The 21,922-nt window shown below is 40.4% G+C and overlaps 1 protein-coding gene across 4 annotated transcripts; it reads right to left on the bottom strand.

The window, feature by feature from the left end:
* On the bottom strand, window positions 1-21,561 carry tjp3 (tight junction protein 3). 4 transcript variants are annotated; one of them, XM_080296917.1, is made up of 30 exons: window positions 21,416-21,561; window positions 12,954-13,010; window positions 12,322-12,443; window positions 12,118-12,220; window positions 11,678-12,026; window positions 11,437-11,540; window positions 11,136-11,325; window positions 10,810-10,882; window positions 10,586-10,683; window positions 10,334-10,433; window positions 10,016-10,201; window positions 9,752-9,852; window positions 9,003-9,087; window positions 8,245-8,321; window positions 8,008-8,101; window positions 6,405-6,478; window positions 6,192-6,264; window positions 6,011-6,084; window positions 5,771-5,834; window positions 5,530-5,686; window positions 5,086-5,194; window positions 4,775-4,994; window positions 4,479-4,684; window positions 4,286-4,381; window positions 4,077-4,156; window positions 3,765-3,975; window positions 3,541-3,641; window positions 2,078-2,653; window positions 951-1,009; window positions 1-848 (listed from the first exon to the last, which is right to left on the bottom strand). In XM_080296917.1, the coding sequence occupies exons 2-30, from the start codon at window positions 12,999-13,001 to the stop codon at window positions 728-730; spliced, it is 3,951 nt and encodes a 1,316-aa protein (XP_080153043.1). In that variant the 5' UTR covers window positions 13,002-13,010; window positions 21,416-21,561; the 3' UTR covers window positions 1-727. The 4 variants fall into 4 exon arrangements, with proteins under 4 accessions (XP_080153043.1, XP_026014580.1, XP_026014582.1 ...); XM_026158795.2 differs by lacking the exon at window positions 21,416-21,561 and adding an exon at window positions 16,964-17,086; XM_026158797.2 differs by lacking the exon at window positions 21,416-21,561 and adding an exon at window positions 14,857-15,131.
* Between the last annotated feature and the right edge of the window lie 361 nt (window positions 21,562-21,922).

Here is a 21,922-nt window from a genome sequence, read left to right as displayed (position 1 = left end):
TTTGGGAGAAAATATCTCAGTTTTAATTTTTAGATGCTAATATTACCAAATAGATTTTTTTTTAATTTATTATATATTTAAAAAAAAAAAAAAAAGCAACAACAACAAAGTGAATCCGGGTCCTTTGACGCCTCTGACAGTCAGTGGTAACTTAAATAGTGTGCCAATCTTTTACTTTTACTATCCAGTGAATGTCCATAGTAACACATGTAATATTCACAGTTTCACTTATGTTAATATGAGTGATTTTAGTGACAGCTTGGTAAAATGAAGCTGATCAAGTATGTTTTTTCGTTGTCCTGCATCATCAAACAAACCCATTTTAAAATCAGAAGAACAAACAGTTTAATGTAGAAAAATCTAAAGTATAAATGTCCTTGCTATTCCTAAAATGATGCATATTTCATATGATTTCTTACAAAACATATTTGAAATTGATTCGTTTCACAGAGTTTTGTTTTTTATAAATACAAAAAACACTGAAAAAAAAAAAACGACAACAAATCAGGCACTTTGATCTCAACATTCTTCTGAGAGGATTTTTGGTGACTTTAAAACTTGCAGTTGTCATTAAAGGCTACAGTGACACCTGAACGAGGCTCCCTTTACATGAATTTAAAAACACTATGACAATACCATCCAAGATAACAGAGTTCAGTGCGGGAATGAAATCATTTCCACGTCCTTTGTAGATCACAAGGAAAAGCCGCATCAGTCCTCTCGGCATCTAAAGCTCAGTTGCGGGACCCCATTCCATATCGTCCGCATCGTCAAATTCATCCTCAGAGCTGTCGCTGCCCTGGATCTGTGTGCGTCTGAACTGGACTGCTTGGTGGTGATGTGCGAGCCTGTACGGGAGAAGAACGGATGGGTCAAAAATCAGCGCACAGCCTCAGTCTGGCGTTACTCCATGAACCCCATAAACCCGCAGACGGCTCAAGAAGACTTACACGATGAATTGTGGGGCTTTCTTTTGCTCATCTCTGGGCTCTTCCTCTCCCGAGCGAGCCTGTAACAGAGGATATAAAACAGTGACTTCTCACAATTATTTAGTCTTAAGAGACTATTTTAAGAGATGGATTTTAAAATCCACATAAGCCTTTCCGAACCAGTTAATACACTGAGGATTTGTCCTAGTCTCTGTATTCATGATGATAAACAGGCTGTAAACCTCTTGAAAAACAGAAACCACACTTACTATAATCTTTATACTGAATTTAAAATGAGGTTGTTATATGTGTGCTAATTCGGCACCGCCTCCATAGCCAGGAAGAATTTATGATAAGGTTCCAAAAATGAGGGGGGGGGGGGAAAGAAAAATTTATTAAAAAGGTTAATGTGAATTTAATTTAGGAGCTTTGCATTTAAAAAGTTGGAAATAAAACAGACTACAAATTTTCATAACTTTCTCCTTGAAAACACCTCCAGAACTTTGAGTCGTTTGTGTCAACTAAATATAGTCACGTTCTTTTAAACGAGAAGTAGACAAACAAGAAAACCAATGAACCTTGCGTTTTTTGGGGTTTTTTAAAGGATGCAACACCTTCAATTAAGAAAACCTGAGGGAATTTTGTAATCGATTACAGATTGTTTAAAGGAAACAAATGCTCAGCTCTGGAAATTCACCATTCACCACAGCATCTGACCAGGCCTGTATTATTATTATTTCCTTTTATCCTCTGAACTTGTCTGAATACTGTATTACTCAGATGTATTAATATACATTGCACAGTTTAATAAATCCCAAGACACATTCTTAGGAACAAAAAATCCAAAACAAAATAAAACATTGGCACTCTGGATGATGTTTGTTTGTTGTTGTTTTTTTAAACTAAATCTGTTTAGTCTTAGTCGACGTCCTTAAATGCCCCTCATTTTAAATTCAAGTTAAACTCGAGTAAAAGCTAGAAGTAATACTTCATTTTGTTTTACTGTTTCAAAAATTGAATTCATCTTTTGTTATCAAAACTGTTTGTTGTTAAGTGAAGGACTGAAACACATCTGGTTTTAAGTAAAAGGATAAAAAAAAAGAAAAAAAGAACTGGTATCCAGTAACTGTTTTAATGAGGGCACAAACCTGCTCTAATCTGTCTTCGATAGCAGACAGGCTGGCGTGTTGGAAGCTCTCCGGCTCCTCCTCTGTGTATGAAGGCTCGTCCACTGAGTACTGGCTTGTGGGGTCGGGGGCTCTAAAATCTGGCGGTCCTTCAGACGGAGCGGCGTGTGAAGCTACATCAAGAGCGCTGAAATCTGAGTCTGTAAAACTGCGATGAGAGGGATCTTCCTCCTCGGCATCGCTCTGCGGCGGGCTGTAATTCGCATGACGAGGTGACCTGGGTTCAGGTACGTGCATTATTGGCGGGATTTCTCTGACTCCGTACGCGTCATCGCTTTCCTCGGGTTCTATAGAGGGGCTGTGGTGTTCAAACGCTGGCTCGGATGATCGAGCTAAAGCAGCTCCAGCTACCCTGGAGCCCCCTGGGACCTTGGCTGTATTCTGACCAGGGTAAGCCTCCTCGAGTTCCTCGTTGTCAGTGTAGGCGTCGTCTGTGAAGCCCTCTCCATCGGTGTCCTCCAGGTCACTAGCAGCACTGAGGTAGTCAGTCTGGTTCTGGTCCAAAGCATCCAAATCTTGTTCTCCACCACTCTCCAACTGTGCAGACAGAGAAATCAAACAGCTTTAGTTATTAGTGTTTAACTAACTGTACAATACATAATCAATGGAAAAAATATTAAAACAGTTTGCTTTGTAAAATATATCACCACTATGTGCAACTCTGTATTAAAGAGAGGGGAGAAACTGTGGGTGCTGCACGCTCATATGATACCATAATCTGCTTTATTCTCATTTTTGACTAACGAAACCATAAAGTAAGAAGTGAACTTCAGAAAAAGACGTAAAACTCTAGACCATAAACTCATCAGGAAAGCGTTTACACAGGTTGGCAATCAGAGAAGCCAGAGGGTCATTTTCTCACAGACTTCCATAGAACTGCATGTCTTTTTGCAGCTAGTGTACCCCAGCAAAGATGGCCTGTCCATCTTTTATTTACAATTTTTGGGACCACGCAGAGTGCTATGCTTCATTTGTGTTGCACTATATTTGTTTATGTAGCTGAGAATTTTTAAAGCTGGTTCAATCACACCAGCATCACAAACTCATCATCATAAGCTTTGTTTTTAACTACAGGTGCAATTTTTGTTTTTCTTTTTGCAGATTTCTAGAATTTCACGTTGGCTCAGTTTTTGGTCAATAACGAACTGTAGTTCAAACTACTCTTTTTCTTGTGGCTTAATATTCGTGTCAATTAACTAATAATCAGGTTTATGGATCATTTGAGCCACACAGCACTTGGATTAATAAACAGAAAGATGTAAAACTACATCATGAGAGTCGGTGCGCTCATTAGATTGTTATAAGAACTAAAGCAATAAATTAAGAACAAAAAACAAAACACCACATCGATCTGTATATAAAATAATATCTCATAATCGCTTTAGTGTACAGATGTGTGTGTGAAGAGAAGCTGTGTGTTGTACCGTGACTTCAGACACCCAGACGGGTTTGGTCTGCTCGTGGCGAATCTTATTCTTTAGACTTTCATACCAAGAGTGGGAACTGGGATCCAGGTCCACTCGAGCTGAAGGGGGAAAAACAAAAAAATAAATCAAAAGAAGTAAACATTTTAAACTTGTACCAGCAGACAGAGAAGAATTTATTTCCTCATAGATGTACTGGAAAAAGCTTTAAGTGTTAAAATTACCCGAGAAAAGGTGGCTGCAGTGTTTTCTCATTTTGATGGCCTGTGAGTAAAGGCGTCTGGAGCTCTTGCTGGATTTGGGGCTGTACCTCTGCCTCATGGTCTTGACATCCTTGCGGTTGTGAGGGTCTAAGAACAAAACCATCGGGTGGTACTGGATGTAGTTGAGCCTTTCCACTGCAGTGGGAGTGATATCCAGCAGAGGGTGCTTATCCTGGGAAGAGAGAGGAAAAAAAAAAAAAAATAATCAAAGAGGAAATACCAAACAGACACAGAAAACAGGACTGTAAACATAACTTTAATGTTACTGCTCACCTTCTCTGCTATTCTCCTCACAGTGTCCAATTTAATAACTGTGGAGCCGCCATCTGCACTTCCACTGCGAGGAACCATCTCTGTAGAAATATAACAACACACCCAAAATATTTTAAATAAAATAGAAGATGAGGAGAATAAGTGAAAAAGGAGGGAAATAATACTCAAGAATAAAAAAGGGGTATCAAAACAGCCCAAAACAAACCAACCTGCCACTTCATAATCATCAGGCATCTCTCGTGCCAGCTTCTCCATGGCAATGTCATTAAGAGGTCCCAGAATAACAATGGGCCGCTTGAAATTAGCTGGAGAAAAACCAGTAAACGTTGTTAAACCTGGACCTTTATGCATGAAACAAAGTATCTCTGTGAGGGTATGATTAAAAAATAAATAAATGCCAACCTTCTCTGAGCAGGACTCTCTCATAAGCTGGGAATTTGCCCTGAATGGTGAGCTGCAGCAGGTCTTCGCGACTCCGTCGCATGTTCTTCTCGTTCTTCTTATTCCCTCTGAGCCCCCGTAGTTTCCAGAATTCGGCTCTCGGTCCGGTTGCCTGCCTCTCTCCGGTCGCCCGCTGTGCCTTCTCGATGTTAGCCATCTTCTCTGCCCTGCAGGAAAAGATGGCAGATGCAAAAACTGAAACAGTCCTCGTGGAAGCAAAGAGATCTTCATCTGCTTATCGTCTCCTTTCTCCTTACTTGATCTGATTTGGGATAGTGCCCTTGTCCATCTCGTGCAGGTCATTCCCCATGCGGATAGCCAACCAGCTGCCTATCTTTCCACGATGCATTGTGTCCACCACTCTGAACACCTCTCCTCTGGTGAAGCCCAGACCAATGGGGTTATCGGGGTCATGGTCAAAATGTGTGCGGATGTAGAAGTTGTCTCCCAGGTTGGACTTGAGGATCTTTTTGTAAACTGAAGATAGACGAAATAAGATTTTGTGACTTGTGACACAACTCAACAGAAGTAATCTCGGTGTCATATTAAGGTTTTGCTCTTCACTTACTGTCCATCTTATGCTGCGTGGAGATTTCCACCCGTTCTCCTGTCCTGAGCTCAAGGAGGAAGTTGGCAGCTTCTTCTCGTGTGAAATGGCCAAAATCAACTTTATTAACCTGAAAAAAAGAAGAAGAACAGGGATGAACTTGGACTCTGGTCTTTTTCTGTCATATTTAAAATATTTTTTTTTTTTAAAAATGGACAGGTGTCAAATAACAATGTAAATGTACAGCTAGGAGCATAAGGTTTTTGGACAGTGGTCATTTTTACTCGGTACATATGACATGGATACTACTAATACAACAACAACGGTCAAAAAAAAAACTAATAAAGAAATGCAAATGAGCATAAACATCTCATTTAAGCTAAAGAGTTTTTCTAAACTGGACAAGACGCTGTTAATCTATGCCGCCATAACCACGTCCATATAAGGTGTGCAAACAAAGGTCACCTGCATGATCTGGTCTCCCTCCTTCATCCCGTGTTCATACGCAGGGCTGTGTGGCTGGACTCCACCTACAAAGATCCCAACGTCGTTGCCTCCCACGAGTCTAAGACCCAAACTGCTCTCCTTTATAAATGACACTGTCTTCACATCTGAGCTGTACCTAAAGGGGAAACCGAAGGAATCAGATTACTGTTGCTATGACGCTAAGACACGGGGCAACGCTTTAAGCAAATGCGGCACTCACCCTGGAATAGATGATGGGTATGAATCTGGAGGCAGGGAATAGAGGGGCTCTTCTTCAGGTTTGGCTGGAAGAAATGCAGATATTGTTAGACGCCTAAAAGATGTCAACTCATAAGATGTCAAAAAAATAAAATAGAAGAAAAGCACAAAAATATCTTGATGCCCAAAAAAGGTTTGTTTATTTCAACCCACAGATTGAAAACTTATTTATGATAATCATGCTACACATCCTGAGCCTTACAGTAGATGGGCGGGTTGTTCTTGACTGAAATCCCAGACCTGATGGTGCCGTTTCCATTTGCAGCACGAGGAGCACTTTGAGGTGGAGAAAACAGAAATCAGTAATATTGGTTATTTAAGAGAAAACACATTTCGGGCTGCCATATTTTAATCTGATTTTAATGAATTAATTCCTGATGTACCTGCGCTGACTGTTCCCCCGCTCAGAGCTGCCAGACCTCCTAAGATGTGAAAGCTCATCTGACTCAGAGGAATCTGGTTTTAAAAAAAATGAAAACTTTAAGCAGGGAGACTTCAGTTTGTGAGGATTTTCTTTGGTTGTGGTGCTCTAATGCTTTTATCTAAAACAGAGAGAAAGAGAGGTTGAAGATGAAGCAAAAAAGTAATCAGCTGACCATCTGGAGGCGGTCTAGCGGGCGATGGGGCTCGATGAGGAGGCTCCTGCTTTACAGGCACTGAAGTAGGCACTCTGAGAGAAGAATGGGGGAAAACTGAATTAAATTTCAGCCGTCATCTTGTTAAATGTTCCCTAAACATACAATGAGAAATGCAAAAGCCATAAATTGACGGTCAAGTTAGTGCATGTTAGTTAGAAAACCACACGAGATTTCGATATGGTTTTCTAAGTCGGCAGTTTGAATATTATGTGATGCAATCACTGCAGGAAGTCATGTAATGAGCCCCCGTGTGCACAAAGCACGTTACTATCAGGCAACAGTTGTGTTTGTGGTAAGCATAAAAACCTGTCGGACATCCTCTCAGTGTGATTTCCCACAGTTCACAGTGAAGCTGTAACTTGCATTTCTCATATTTTCACTTTCTCTTTCTACAGTTGCAGCTTTAAATTATTTCTAGCCTGTGCTAAAAGTGCAATAAATAAAACAAGTACTGTGCAAAAGTCTCGTATCAACTCTTATTTCATGACATTTTTCTTGGAAAATGGAAAATGCTTGAGGTAATTTACTGAAATGTGCAAACATACATGGAAATACAGTAAATAAGGCAAAAAAAAAAAAAAGTTAAAATATGATTGAAAATTGGTTCTTTGCATTGCACTAGTTCTGGATGCTTCATAGGTCAGTGTTAAGTGGCTTAACAAATCAAAACCTTCCTCTGAAAATGGACAGGTACAAGGACTGGACTGAAAAGTCTTCAGAAAGACTAGAGAAGTGCTCAAGACTGCTTAAAAAAACAAAAAATACAAATAGAAAGCTCAAAACTTTTGCGCAATATAGCGGCGTTAATCATCATATTCAACTTTTGTGAATATAAATATTATATTAAAATGTTGTGGTTTCACAAAGGTGTCAGAGGTGCATCAATGCTAACAATGTTTCTGTTGATATGTGGTTGCTTAGCAACATCAAGAAATATCTGGTACAGATAAGCTTCAGGGGCCTAAGACATACCTGTGTGTCGAGTTTGGTTGCTTAAATTCCTGATCACGTAGGAGTTCATACTCAGACATGTGTGAGGTTTTATATTAGGATAGTAAATAAACAAAACTGACAAACAAAATAAAATAATATTAATTTGGAAAGAGTCGGCTGCAGTGTTTATTTTTAGAAGCAGTTTATTAAACTGAGTGGTTTCATGTAGGAACCATTTTCCTTCTGAACAACAAGGGAAGCTGTAGGTACCAAAGGAAGTGACATTAATGTGACATTAAAGCACGATCCCCTCATCATGTGTGCTTCCTTCTGACACAGTGATGTGGTCAGTGGGTGTAGCTCCCTTAGAGAAAAATCAGTTCCTATATGAAACTGATCTGATCTTCTTTTTCCTTTTTTGTGAGTAACCAGATGATGATTTCTGGGAAGTTTTTCAAGTGTATCTTTTGCCATGTTGAGCAAAACGGGGCAAAATGCATTAAGTTCCATTATAATCAAAAGAAGGTGGATATAAAAAAAAAAAAAAAAAAAAAAAAAATAGGTGTTGAAGCATGAAGCACGACTCAATGCGTTTGATGAGACAGTCAAAGTGGAAGGCGTCTCTCACCTGTATCTATTTCTGGCTGCTGAGTTTTTACTGCCGGTGGATTCCCTCTTGGGGACTGGCGCATAACTGGCCTCTGATTCAGAGTCCGAATTCGCTGTGGAGATCAATAAGTCAAGACTGTCTTTATGGAAAGTTTTATTATTTGTTAGATGACTCATGCGTCCTTTTAGATTCCAGGCACCAAATATGAACTCCCACTGCTCACTACAAAACACACACACACACACACACACACACCTTTCTGTGGTGGATTGCTGGCAGTGCTCCATTTTGGTGGTTCCACCTCTGGCTGCAGGGAAACTTCTGGCAGGACCCTGGAAGAGAAGAGAGGGAGGTGGGAGTGAGGGAGGAGGAAGACAACAAATCTCAGTTACGTTTGGCGAGGGGGACCAGCGGCTAATAGACGATTATTGATGAGAGGATGAGACTAAAATATTGAATATTCACCTTATTCTGTTTGAGGGAAGCTCTCTCTTTGGCGGTAAACTGCTTTGTGACTGATTGAAATTAACCACCCTATTAAGTTTAGCTATTAGCTACTTGATTGTGATGCTCACTGTGAGATTCAAACATGCTGTATAACACATGCACACTACGCAAAACTTTGAAAGACTTTGATTTGAGTCTTAGGGAATTATTCTACGATATGATTGTTGCTGCAACGAGTGTCCTATATTTAATCAACACTTCAGCCACATATAGGAGAGGACATGTTCAGTTTTATTTTATTGGTCAACAAAATTAAAGCACAGATTCTGTACACAGTCAAAAACAGAAAATCAGACAAAATAAAAAGAAATTTCAAAATGAGACAAAGCACAAAATGAAAATCAAATTTAAACAACTCAAAGAGCAAAGGTTAGGTAGTTTAACATTAAAAATAAAAATATGTATGATTAACTAAGTTTAACAACCAGAGAGCCACAGAGTCTGCTCAGTTTCCGGTCCGTGAGATCTTGTTGGGTTTCAGGTAGGTGTGGGGGATTCATGTGTACCTGTATCTGCTGAGAGAGTCCTGACTGTATGTGGTGCTACGCCTCTGAGGAGGCTCAGAGAAGCCATCCGACTCGGAGTCAGAATCTGAGGAGAAAGAAAAGCGTTTATAGATTAATTTTATTAATATTTTTTTAATATAAACAGTAAACAACATATTTACTTCTGATTATCTGCAGCATTTCCATTGTGTGTTTACGTTCCCGAGATGCCTCAAATCTCCACAATTCAAAATCCAGTATCTTTAATGCTCATGTGTGGAATAACAACTGTTTTCAGATACTACAGTTTCTTTATTACCCAACATTATTCATGATTATTGCATCTGTCGTCTCTCCTTTCTTGGAAAATGTTTTGATCTCAATGAGACGATTGAATGAAGAGTTATACATAATGTTTTCCACCTTTATGCTTTGATCTACTCACTTATAAATAATGCTTTCAAAAATATTTACATGAATATTATTTTTTAGCCATCATTTCCTTCTATATTTTAAGTGTATTGCAATAATCATCCCTCAGCCTCTGCAGTGTTACATGCATTCATACGTGCACTGCTGGATTAATTCTCTTTTACTCTTACTTACTTTATCTCTTCTACATTCATTCACTTACAAGCCATCTTATGTTTTCATGTGCATCTTTCATATTCTGCTCTGGCCTTAGTAAATATTTCCAAGGAGGTGTGAGACAAAGTCCGGGACGTGTACATCACAAGGAGACTGGATTGTTTGCGTGTTTTTGTGCAGACCTGGAGGCGGGCCTCTCACAGGTGAGTTGACCCTCCTTGGTGGATCTTGGCGAACAACGATGGGGGAAGATACCCGGCCTGCGTAACGATCAGGCAGAACTCTGCAGAGACAAGAAAGGGTTGGGGGCATGAATGAATAATTGTTTACCAAAATAACTGATGATGCTGGTGCAAATTATGGCTTCTGTTTTTGAATATTTCTGTGCAAGTGATCTTGGTGCTTTTGTTGTTTATTCCTGGAACTGGATAAAGAAATGTCCGTACTTGTATCTACTGTCCAGACGAGGGCCATCTCTGCGTGGGGGTGGGGAACCTTCAGGGTCAGAGTCGGACTCCGACACCGGCCTGCGAGGGCGTGAGGAAGTGGAGGAGGCGGAGACGGGTGCAGTCCAGTTGTGAGCAACAGGAGAGGATTTGGGGTTGGGGAGGGTGGAGACTCCTGACAGAGATCTGCTCAAAGAGTAAAAGCAAAAATAATGTCTCATACAGTTTTAACTGCATTTAATATGTAGTAACATATGTATATATACTTTAATAAAATAAACCTAGGTCATTTTAATGATATCATCCGTGTGAACTGACTTGTATTTGTTGTTTTGGTCCAGGCTGTCCCTGTCCCTCTCTCTCCTGACTGGAGGAGGAGGAGGAGATGCACTGTGGTCGGACTCAGATTCAGACGGAGCTGAATAAACAATAATCAACAGTTAGAAAACTAATTATAGGACATGTAAATATTTTTTTTCCCAAGAAAACCAGCAAATCAGTGCTGGTTTGAGTACAAGCATCTTTGTGCAATAAGTAAAATAAAATAAAGTAATTCTCTGCAGGACTGACCTCGGCGAGGAGCGTAGGCTTTTACAGGTGGCCGGGATAAGGTGGAGCGCACAGGCGATTGATCCCGAGACTTTGGCAGTGGAGGTTCAGCTTTTGTTCTGTGTGAGAAATAAAATATTTCTTCAGTGCTTTTAGATCAAATCCAATAAAGGATTTACGTTTTTTGTGCATTACATCGGTGGACTTAATTTTTACTAGGCGGGGTGACAGGGTAAAGTCTGTACCTGCGTGTCCGCCTCTCCTTGGCGCTTGGACGTGTCCTGTGGGCTGGAACGTCCTCATCAATGTCTGAAATTTCTGATGGGAGACAGAAACAGAAAATGTATTAACTTTTCAAGTTATACAGGGGGTGTTTGCAAGATTGAATGAATTAATCTGAGCCTGTAGCCCAAAAAAGTTCTACATTTAAAGGGATTTGACTGTAGCAAACATGAGGGACATTACAGGATTAGACCGACTTTACAGCACTTTGATTTCACCCATGAAATAAGTAGAAGCTGCTTCACCGTTTTGATTTCTCCACCTTTTCCCCTGTGTTTGATTCCCTTACCATCCAGCTCTGAGCTGCTGTCTTTGCGACGTTCATAATCGCTGTTCTGGGGGCTGTCCTCCACCTCTGGGATGCTGACCAGGAATCTACGGTCATCCCTGAGGACCGTCATGGTCAGTTTGCCTCTACTCTTCTCCACCAGGTGCTTGGTCTCCAGCAGGGATAGGTTCTCTGTTGTCATGCCATTGATCTGCTCACAGATACAAATTTGATTAAGACAAATTGAAGATTAATAATGAAATCTTCCAGTCCTGTAGAATAGTTGTAGCTTAAAAATACTCCAAGACAAGTGAAATATTACCTTGAGAATGAGGTCGCCCTCCTGCAGGGTGCCTTCCCTTGCAGCTAGGCCAGTTTCTGTCATGTGCTTGATAAAGATCTGACTGCCCAGTTTCAGTCCATACTCTGCAGAAAAATAAAGCCAGAAATACTGAAATAAGCACTTTAAAAAAGATGAGCTGAGCAGATTATTTTTGTCTAAAAAGCTTCGCTTCTTCACAAACAAAAAAGGTTTCCCTTCGCTCTCATTCCTGAAATCTTACCATCTGTGGTTTTCTTTTTAATCAAAGTAGTTCTGATGGGTTTTTCTGAAACATTTTTGAGCGGCAGCCTCTTGTACCCTGATGAAATCAACGGCGCCGCGTTTGCAAGCCCGTTGCGTTCGGGCGTGGGGCTTCGGCGTGTGTAACGGTCGTTGGTGCGATAACGGTCATCAGCACGATAGCGGTCATCGTCACGGTAGCGGCTGGAGTCCATGTTGTCACTCCCATCAGAGTGGCGTCGTTGCCGTCTCGGAGGGTCCGCATCCAGCAAGTTTGAGTGCGAGGCTGCCCGAGTGGGTCTGGTGGATGAGGTTGCTGGGATCTGGATCTTACGAGGACGTTTCACTGTCTGGGAAAGATGCAGAAGACGCCCATCAGAAAGAAACCCAAGATTGGAAGCCACTTGGCACAGATTAATTAAAGGCTCGGTGCACACTTACTATGTTTGCAGTCTTGCCGCAAGACTTCAGGGTCTGAATGGTGTAGTTAGAATGGACGTTGTCCATAGGTTCGCCATTGACCATGACAATTTGGTCTTTGGTGCTGCAGAAGTACAAGTATACACAGGCAGCCAGGTGTTCATTCAACAGTCAAATCTTAAAGAGGTCTCTACACACATTAAAAGCAAAAGGCCTCCAACTTACAACAGTCGTCCCATGGCTGGTCCATTTGGCAGCACATCTGACACCAGAATTGACGTGTCCCCATCGGGCTGCGGCTTGTCCCTGCCTCCTGATATTGCAAAACCAAATCCTAGTTTGGAATCCTGCCATTTAGAAAGAACAAAAAAAAAAAAAAAAGAGACTGAGAGAAAATGATGGACAGTAAAGAGTGCAGGGAAGTAGGTGGGTGGATGAGCATGAGTGGGAGATACAGTAGAGAGATAGGAGGAGGAAAGAACACATTCCAGTGTCGCCAACAATGAGGCAGGACAGCGAAGAGCTGGCTGGTGCCGTGGGGTGCAGCAGGGTGTGTCACTGAATTCCTGACGGAGCCTGTGCTGTGAAACTAAGAGGACTTGAACACAGTCCCTCAGAAACCACAACGAAACACACTTTCCACATGTGTATTTGTTTAGCCACACACTAGAATCTCCATGTTAAACTTAATTTAGCCTACTCATTATTTCATGTTGATTAAACAACTGGAAAAGTAAAACACGCTAGCAGTTTCACCATAACACCTCACATATACATCTCAATTATTCAATTAAAAAACAACAACAACAACAACAACAACAACAACAAACAAACAAAAAAAAAAAAAAATCACTTACTTTGTTTAGTGTTATTGTATGTTGCTCCCATATTGTTATCTCCTCCATGCCTGGTTTCTGGGGGGGAAAAATACAATAAGAAAAATAATCTTTTTTTATAGCAATTGACAATAATAAATCATGATTAATTAACTCATAATCAACATATAGTCCAGGTCCTTACAGAGAGGACAGCTGAGCCTGAGTGGAAGACAGAATGTGCCAATACGTGAACCTGATCTCAACATGCTCTCACCTGTCGCAATCCTGCCTGACCAGTATGGAGGAGGGGCTACCTGGTATGTGTGTGCATGTTTTTAACCACCTTTACGCCACAGACTACAACCAACAACTGGAAAAATTTTAATATATATATAAGAATCGAGCAAAATGCAATGGGATCCTTTAACACAGTCCATGCTGACATTATCAAGTTACAATATTTAGCTTATTGTTTCAAATAAGAGCTTTCCATCCTGGCATCTGAGATAAGGAACAAGTAGACATGGCTGTTTGGCCGAGTACCTGGGGATGAACGAAACTGTAGAGCAACTGGTGACAAGGAACTATTAGATTCTTCTGGGGGGGATTTATCAGTGAAAAAAAGACGACCTTTGACTTACAGGAACATGGCAACATGCCCAATGTGATTTGCATTTTTTTTTTTAAAAACAAGCCAACACTGCAGCCTGGCCATGGACTATATTTCATACACCGAGGAAGACGCTTGCTAAGCTACAGCCAGAACGAGTAAAGCCTGATACTCAAGTCAGACACACAGTGGTGTAGTGTTGCTTAGACTTGGAGTTTGTTTAAACACTGAACAGGGCACACAACAAGTACAAGGCCCATTAGTGCTTAAAGTACAGCAACATCAGCCGAGCACCCAACGTCCAGTCACACCCAAACACATAACCTAATTATACAACCTCAATTTGCTGACTCTGACTGTTTAGTTTTTTCAAATTAGGTTACACAAAAAAAACAACTACAAGAATAAAATCTCACAAATGATCACCAGGAAAACCTTAAACTCGCAGGTGTACAATGTCTAACCTGGGAACAGCAGGCCTCTTGTTTGACTTGGTTAATCATAAACTGGAGAAGGTTAAAAAAAAAAAAAAAATACAAGTACTGACATTAGTATTCAAACAAAAGCTGGTCATGACTTTTTCTGATTTGATGATAAGGTAGACTGAAACAGCAGCTGAAGTAGTTACGTTTTTTTTTTCTTTTTTAAAATCAGCAGTAGATTTGTTGCATTTATAGATTCAAAGCTGCAAGCGACACAGAAAGGTCACTTAAGTGTGCCAGTTTTCAAACAAAGCAACTTTTTTGAGGAGTCCGTGAATAGGCTTGATGAGTAGTTGGAGTATATGCCTTTATGGAAATCACATCAGCAACAAAGTATACAAAACAACTCAATGTAGAAGGACACTGAGCTGCCGGGAAGGTCTACGCTCTCAGAGCTCATTTACAGCTCACTGACTTTACAACCAGTTAAAATTTAACTTTGGATGTAGGTCACGATGTCGGAGCAATGAGATGCATGTGAAACTGCAGATAAAGATCGCATCGTTATAGATCAGAGAGAGATGACATGTAAATATGAGCATCGTCCATATTCCAAAAGAAAATTGATTATTTACAAAAACAAACGACAGCCGACAGTGATTTGTTATCTGCTAATAAACGCCTGATCCAAGACTGCCAAGCCTGCAGCTGCACTCCTTTAGGACACTCCTCCATCTTCAGGTCATCATTTTTCCAGCTTCAAACAACATTAATCTAAGGGAGCTGATGCACATCACTAATGACTTGTGTCCTTACATTTCTGTAAATCTTTAACAGTTATGCTTTTTTCACACTAAAGGGAAGCATAACTAAGTCCATAAAAGCTTCGTTTATTTTCATCTGCACTTACCATGTGATCTTTGAACCTGACTTCCATTTCCTACTGGGATTTCTACCCTGAACAAAACACCTGCTGCCTCCAGCGCTCAGCAAACAGCCAGCTCTTTATATCCCATATGGAGCCGGCAACAGAAAAACAATCACAGATCCAGTAATCTCAGGTTACTTCGCCCGCCAGTGAGCTCTGCATGGATGGTGGCTGAAACTAGATCCTCGTGCTGAAATTGGTTGTAATATGACCAGCTGGGGTGTTTCTCTCACACCAGGCAGAGAGACTGAAAGACCTCACCTGGAAAGCGCTCCTCCCCTTTGAGTCTTTGCCCACTCTAAGAGTCATTCTCTAGTGTCCTTAAATAAACATGGCTTTTAAGGTGGATCTGCCCTTTTAAACCCACCAGAACTGGGAAGCACCTTAAATATGTCAGGTAGGGTAATCACTCCCTTGCGTTTTTGCATAGCTTTGAACATTCAGGCTAAGAACTAGAAAGCTCAAAGTTTTTTCATTTCAAAGCAGAAAAATATCATTTAGCTCTAAATAACAGACAGTCACTGATTGGTCGGGAGTTTTTAAGGGTGTGTTCACATGACTGTTAATGTTATTGCACATACAGTAATTGAAATCAGTCTATTATTTCATCTAAAATATCAATTATGGTTAAATAAATTAGACTGAAACTAAGAAAGTGTTTGTTTGTTTTCACAAACCACTTCTCGGGGCAGTAAAAAAAGTAATTCCTCTATGTGGGAAAAACCTTGTTTCAGTAGAATTTTGCAATTCAAATCTCTGCATATTTTATGCAAACTTTTAGACATGCCTCCTTCAACACGTCATATCTCTGGATCCATGAACAAACAATCTTCCCATTCTCTTTTCACAAAATAATCATTTTAGACGCTGGTGGACGACTGAGACTAAAATATATTAATACTACTGTAAGGTTTAGGCTTAGTTTCAATATCAAAAGAGCTTAAGAGGTTTAAACTAATTATAAGAAAAGGTCTAAATACAAACAGTTAAAGGGGGAAAATATGTCTCTAAAAGCTACTTGTGGCCAGACGTTCCAATTAAGACACAAAATTGTAAATGTGTGTTACAAAAAGGGCTCGTCCTCATAAATAAAAATAAACAATGACATGACAAGTCTGTTCTGTCAGTTATGGCTCTATCACAGCAACGTTCACAGGGTTGTATGGGAAGAATCATAGATTCGTATGATATGATGGTGGCTATCTACATTTCTAACCGTCTCCATGTTAATCCGTCCACAATAAAACAGGAAGAAATTTAAGGAGGTCCCTTAGGAGTACGCTTCCTGAGAAGATCATACCAAGAGCATGGCGCGTACTTCTGAAAGAGGCGAAAGAGAGCGCAACGATAAAAGCACATCAGAACCAATCTTCAGTTTGTCCACTACAAGAAAAGCCCTAATAAAGAGCAGCTTTTTTTCCCTCCAAACTGTGAAGCATAACAGAAGGAGCCTCAGGGTTCAGGCCTTCTTTTTATACCTTCGGGTGTGGGCTCGGTGAAGGAGCAAAAAAACAAAACAAAACTGTGTCACAAGGAAATCAGTGACAGAGGGATTAAAAATAGAAGAGAAACGATGCTTTAATGTTCAGAATCTTTGACCTTACTGAGATCACCTAACGAGGCCCGTTCTATAAATATATCCCAGATTCTTTGATGTGAAAATTAATTCCTTCTTACACCGAACTGTGGAAAAAGCCTGCTATGGAGCACACGTAGATAAACAAAGGTTTTACAAGTCACTCACGTACTTTTTGCCAAGTTGAACTGTCACTGAGTCAGTGTGTTCAATAAAGAATACATTTTCCACAACTTTGACACATTTGATGAACAAGACATGAAGAAATTCTGCCGATTTAAACTTTCTTTAACTGTAAAACAAAACCTTTCAACTAACTGTTCAACATGAATAAAGAAATAAAAATAAAATTCTGTGGGTTCAAATTGAGCATGATATTTAAGAGAGCGCTGGAAGAGTGGGGGGGGAAGTAACCTGTGAAGTTCTCTTAAAGCTGAAGTTAATGTAAAGCTGCTTGGTTACTGTAATAGAAAAAGGAACTACAAATAAAATAACTACTATCCATTCACTTACGGGCACCACCAGCAGTGGCGGAGGCTCCGGAGGCACAGAGCCCAAGTGCTTCAGCCGTTTGAGTCGCTCGGTCAACTTCATAATGATAACAGTGCTGACCCACTCATTCACAGACACCAAAGATCTGCAAATCTGTTAATAATCCTGTGTCTGTGTCTCAGTCACACATGGTCACTGATGCAGGTCTGCAAGCCTCTTCACGACAAACATTAATTTGCCATAAAAAGAAAAAGAAAACTAAGAAAAACAGAAGTTAAAAATTAAAAATAAATAAAAGTAGCAACTGTCATCCCTTTGCTTCCAATGGAGAAGTCATGTGAAGATCGCTCCATAGGTCCGTCTGCCCAATAGTTTCCTTCGTGACAGGCTCATAAAGTCAAACAGGTCCACTTGCTCCCGCTGTCAGCGGTATGTGCGCGTCTTACTTCCCCACAAGGCAGGAGCAGATCCCAGGCTACCGGCTGAGTTTCTGTCTGCTCGGTGCCATGGTTACATTGGAGGAATGAGAGCACTGGCCTGTTAATAATTGACGGGGTGTTTGCAGCACTATGGATCTTCCAGCTTCGTGTAAGTGTCCTGATGTGCCTACACAGGCTGTTTCTCGGGATCAGGAAATGGCAACAGAGAGCCTGATGTTATCTCTGTTCCATGGTTAACATTTACATATGCCCCACAGCATGGGCGTGTTGTAGCTTTTTTTCCCCCTTTTTTTTTTTAGTGTTCAGTGTGACATGTACCCAAATCATTGAGGAGGAAGGGGGACAAAGAGGAGGTGAAGCTACTAGAAAACACTATCCAACAGCTTATTACTTCCTAAATCCCTCATCCACAGATCAGTGTCTGTATTATAAAACTTGAGAAACAAAACAGATGTTAGATGCCAACTTGGGTTCAGCCAGGTGGAATAGCCGGCATGAGGTCAGCGAGAGCACCAGGTGTGAATTATTAATTGATCTTAATAAACAGACTTCTACGGTTGCTAAAAACAAACAAACAAACAAACAGGTAGCAAAGGTGAAACCATTCATAGTAGGTGAATATTCACTCATTCACGCCGAGGACTGCAGTGTGCACGGCAGCAGGATATTCTATTTGTTTTGCTTTCATAGAGAGGCCACTCCTGTTGGCTATTCAATATGCAAACTACTGACTATCGACTCCAGGTCACCTTGTTGTGCTTGAGTTTCACTATGAATGCAGAGGCCTAACTAAAATTCATAACTAAAATTCTTCAACGGTGCATCATCGAAACAAACTAACAAACACCAACCGACGGAGGCAAGAAGGCTCCAGTACACGAGTTCGTTGGGGAATGTGGAAAAGCAAAGCCTCCTAGTGTAAAATATAGAGCTTTGCAGAACAAATACTCCAGAGGTTTACACAATCAGCAAAGAGGCTGTAATTACACAGGCCAGGGCTTTGTGGCTTCCACACTCAGTGGACTTACTTGTGTTGTCTTGTGTGTAGTACTGCAAACACACACTTTACAGCTATCCCAGCGCCATAACATGAGTTATACCACACATGCTCAGCCCCTTGTGCATGAGGATGCAAATGGTCACACGTGTATGGTGGATGGTTGCTCCATCACAGCAAAAACTATTGAGGTCATGATTATTTAACGAACACGTCCATTGTAGTGCTTCAGCAAGTTTCCTCGAACCAAGCTCAAGGCGAATAAGCGGTTTAGAAAAAGAGAGAGAAGAAGAGGCCTGTGCTGCTTGATTTTTATCATGGAAGCCAAAATTGGGAAGAAAAAAGGAAGTTCCCTCAGTTTTCCCGTTAAAGACGGAAAAATGTGAAATGTGAGCAATGCTGGTGGAATCACTGGAATTATATGCACGACTGCTAAAGTTCTGCACTGCTGGACGGCGGTGGAGATGACAATATGGGATGTTGCATAATACTTCACACGTTAAGTGAGATATGCTACAAGAGGCGTTTTCTCTTTAACCTTCAAGTCGAGACTGAGAAGCGTCACTTATGACCCCAGCTGTGTTTAAATATAGAGTCATTTAGAACTGGAATTATATAATATGGCATCTTTAAAAAAATAATTAGGATTTAAACATGTTGATTTTAGTGATATTTGCTAGCAATTAGATTCAAGATTCAAAGACTCACAGATTTTTTTGTACATGTCATCCTGACAAAGAGAAAGACAGTTTCTCTCTCACCTTAACATAAAAAATGTCTAAGAAATATAAAAAGAAAATGTATATAAAAATTAAACCTGTGTACATCAGTGGCAGCAGTGCAAGATGCAAGTTATTCCAACTCATTGTAAAAGTTAAAAATGCCAGATATTTCAGAGCTAGATATCTTAACCCTTTTTACACAAAACACACTTTATATATTACACATATACAAATAAAATGCTACTTTATGTTTTGTTTTAACCAGAAGCAAAACAAAACCTGACTGTTCAATTAAGTTTCTATTATAAAGTGTCACAGCAGTCACTTCAAGATGCTTTATATTGTGAGGTAAAGATCAGACAACAACATATAAGCAAGCACTTGATCACAGCGGGAAGGAAAAATTCATCTTTAACATGAAGAAAACTCCTGAGAGAGAAAGGGGAGGGAAAAAGGAGAAGACGAGAGGCGAGGACAAACAGCCTATGGGAGAGAAGACAAAGGTAACAACATGCAGTAGCTGCATATAAACACATGGGCAAGTGAGAGGTGAGTGGAGAAGAAATGTAGCCTAAGGAGCATGACCAAGGCATGGTTCAGGGTCAGCTCATGATAAAGGTTCTCAAAAAGCAACATTTACAAAAGTAGAGAAGGTATCCGTCTCCCGAATCCAAACTGGAGACTTGCCTGAAAGCTAAAGGCTCCGCCTCCAATTCTAATTTTGGAAATTCTAGGAATGCCAAGCAAGTCAGCATTGTGAGAGTAAACTGGAGAGGTTATGATACTATTACGATATTCTCATCATTCAGTACTTTTATTTTTTAAATAAGGAGGATTTTGAATTCAAATTCTAGATTTTATAGGCAGCCAGAGAAGAGAAACCAAGAAACTGAGATATATGACCTCTAGTTCGATTCTTTGTTGGATATTGTAATATCTTTATAATAATAACAATAATAATAATAATTGTTGTTAAAGTTACACACCTTATCTGGTATCCAACCTTTAGTTTTTATTTGCATTTTATTTTCTGTCGTAAGAAAGAAAAAAGTTTTGGTTTGTAAGAAATGTCATGTTTCTTGTACACACAAGTGCACAAGTTTAGAAAATGGGTAATAGATAACGCCTGATAAACTCAAGCAGTACCACAAAGTACCCCAGTATTTTTCAAAGAGCTGGGAGCCAGACACATTTACAGCCATCCTTGGATGAAGAGTGAAACCCTGTTTGAATGATGACTGCCAAAAAGTTAACACTACAGCAGTGAAAATACTACAGCAAACACCATCACATCTGGAGAGACTGAGACTTCTTTACTATAAGAAACTCCACATATCTGATATATCTGGGATAGTGTACCAGCACTTTCTCAATGGGAAAAACGAATACGCAGTGCGTTTCCTTCTTGATGCAGCTCTTTTAATGCTGCATCAGGGATGTTGCGGCCATTGTTGTCAGATGCCTGTGGGTGTTTCTCTGTTCAAAAATAGTGTGGTCATAAATGAGCACACTCTGCTATTTTAGCTGATAAAATCTACATTACTTGAGGGTTAATATATTTAAGTGTACACGTCCACATTCTGGGAAATGGACGCCACACATATATTTATTTTACTGGAATAAAATCAGCAGACTAAACCCTTTCCTCCTTTTATTTGAACTGAACTAAGCTACAGCTGCGATGACAGAAACCTTAAAACCTAGATTAACTTTTAAAAATCCAGAAAGGACGGGCCACAAGCTTAAAAGCACCTCATGCGCAGTACGGAACTTACGAGAACAGCAGTCTTAAGCGACTGTGTCAGTCCCAAATCAAACAATGAGTGTGTAAATATGCAGAGTGAGGAGAGGAGGACGCAGCAGGTTGGGAATGCAGTCGAAACTAGTGTGAAACTCCTGTTCCGGACAGGTAGAAACTTGTGTGTTGCCGAACCAGTAAGGTGAGGAATAAGAAAGTGGAGTTTACAGCTGACAGTCAGCATCACAGCAACACAGACAAGCACACAAATCAAGGCAAGCACGTTAAACTGTGGGGGAACTCCAACAAAAACACACAAAATGACTAAGAAGAAAACCACAGCTGTCACACAGGCCTGTGAGGACTGCAGTCAAGCAGCGACAAAGCTTTCAGGTCTGTAAACATCCGACTAACTTCACCTAAACTGAGAAAAACCACAGAAAAAAAACTTTTTTGATTCAGAGTTATGTCACATACGATCCTTCAGCTTCACCTTTCACTCCACAGGCTAAGCTGAGATGGTTTGATTACCTGTGCAGGAGGAAGGAAACACCGACAGAAACGACGCTAACTCACCTGTAAACGTGCTCTTCGTAGCTTCAAGGCTTCTTCCTTCACTCTCAGACCGCTTTCGTCCAAATAAACAGTAGTCCTCGTTAAGGTCTCACCTGCCCGCCTTGGCTGTAACGCTACTTCTAAAAGTTTCTCCAACAAATCTTCCTGAAAACAGGTGTAAGCAGGAGGCGTGGCGTTAACTGTTCAACGTACAGGTGAAAAACGTCATCACGTCGGGGGCAGCGTCTGTCAGGAAGTGAAACCTCCCTGTTTGCTTTGGGCGTGTGCTTTACGCAATTATGTTAGTCACCGTCTTAATCTCGGTTTAATTTTTTCGGGTGCAGGAAGTCAAAATTTAAAAAAAAAAATTGATCTGAAGTTTAAAGTTGATCTGAGAAAACCAATAAAATGTCTTTTATGGGCACCAGTTTACTTCCTGAAACTGTATTTCCCCTGGAGCTTCTTAAAGGGGGAAGTTCATATTGAATGCGTTGGCGTGGAAATCACTGCATGGACTTGAATAATAAA

Source organism: Astatotilapia calliptera, chromosome 23, assembly GCF_964374335.1.
Source record: "Astatotilapia calliptera chromosome 23, fAstCal68.1, whole genome shotgun sequence".
Taxonomy (NCBI): domain Eukaryota; kingdom Metazoa; phylum Chordata; class Actinopteri; order Cichliformes; family Cichlidae; genus Astatotilapia; species Astatotilapia calliptera.
The sequence above is the reverse complement of the archived record's forward strand: the minus strand, read 5'-3'. Positions and strand labels throughout refer to the sequence as shown.

What these genes read in the sequence shown, in the direction of transcription:
- tjp3 (XM_026158795.2), bottom strand. Translation starts at nt 17,044, where the DNA reads ATGAAGTTGACCGAGCGACTCAAACGGCTGAAGCACTTGGGCTCTGTG. An exon ending in GCAGCCAGAAATAGATACAG is followed by an intron (nt 6,479 to 8,007) that starts GTGAGAGACGCC and finishes TTCTTCTCTCAG; the next exon opens with AGTGCCTACTTCAGTGCCTG. An exon ending in GAGAGTCCTGCTCAGAGAAG is followed by an intron (nt 4,382 to 4,478) that starts GTTGGCATTTAT and finishes GTTTTTCTCCAG; the next exon opens with CTAATTTCAAGCGGCCCATT.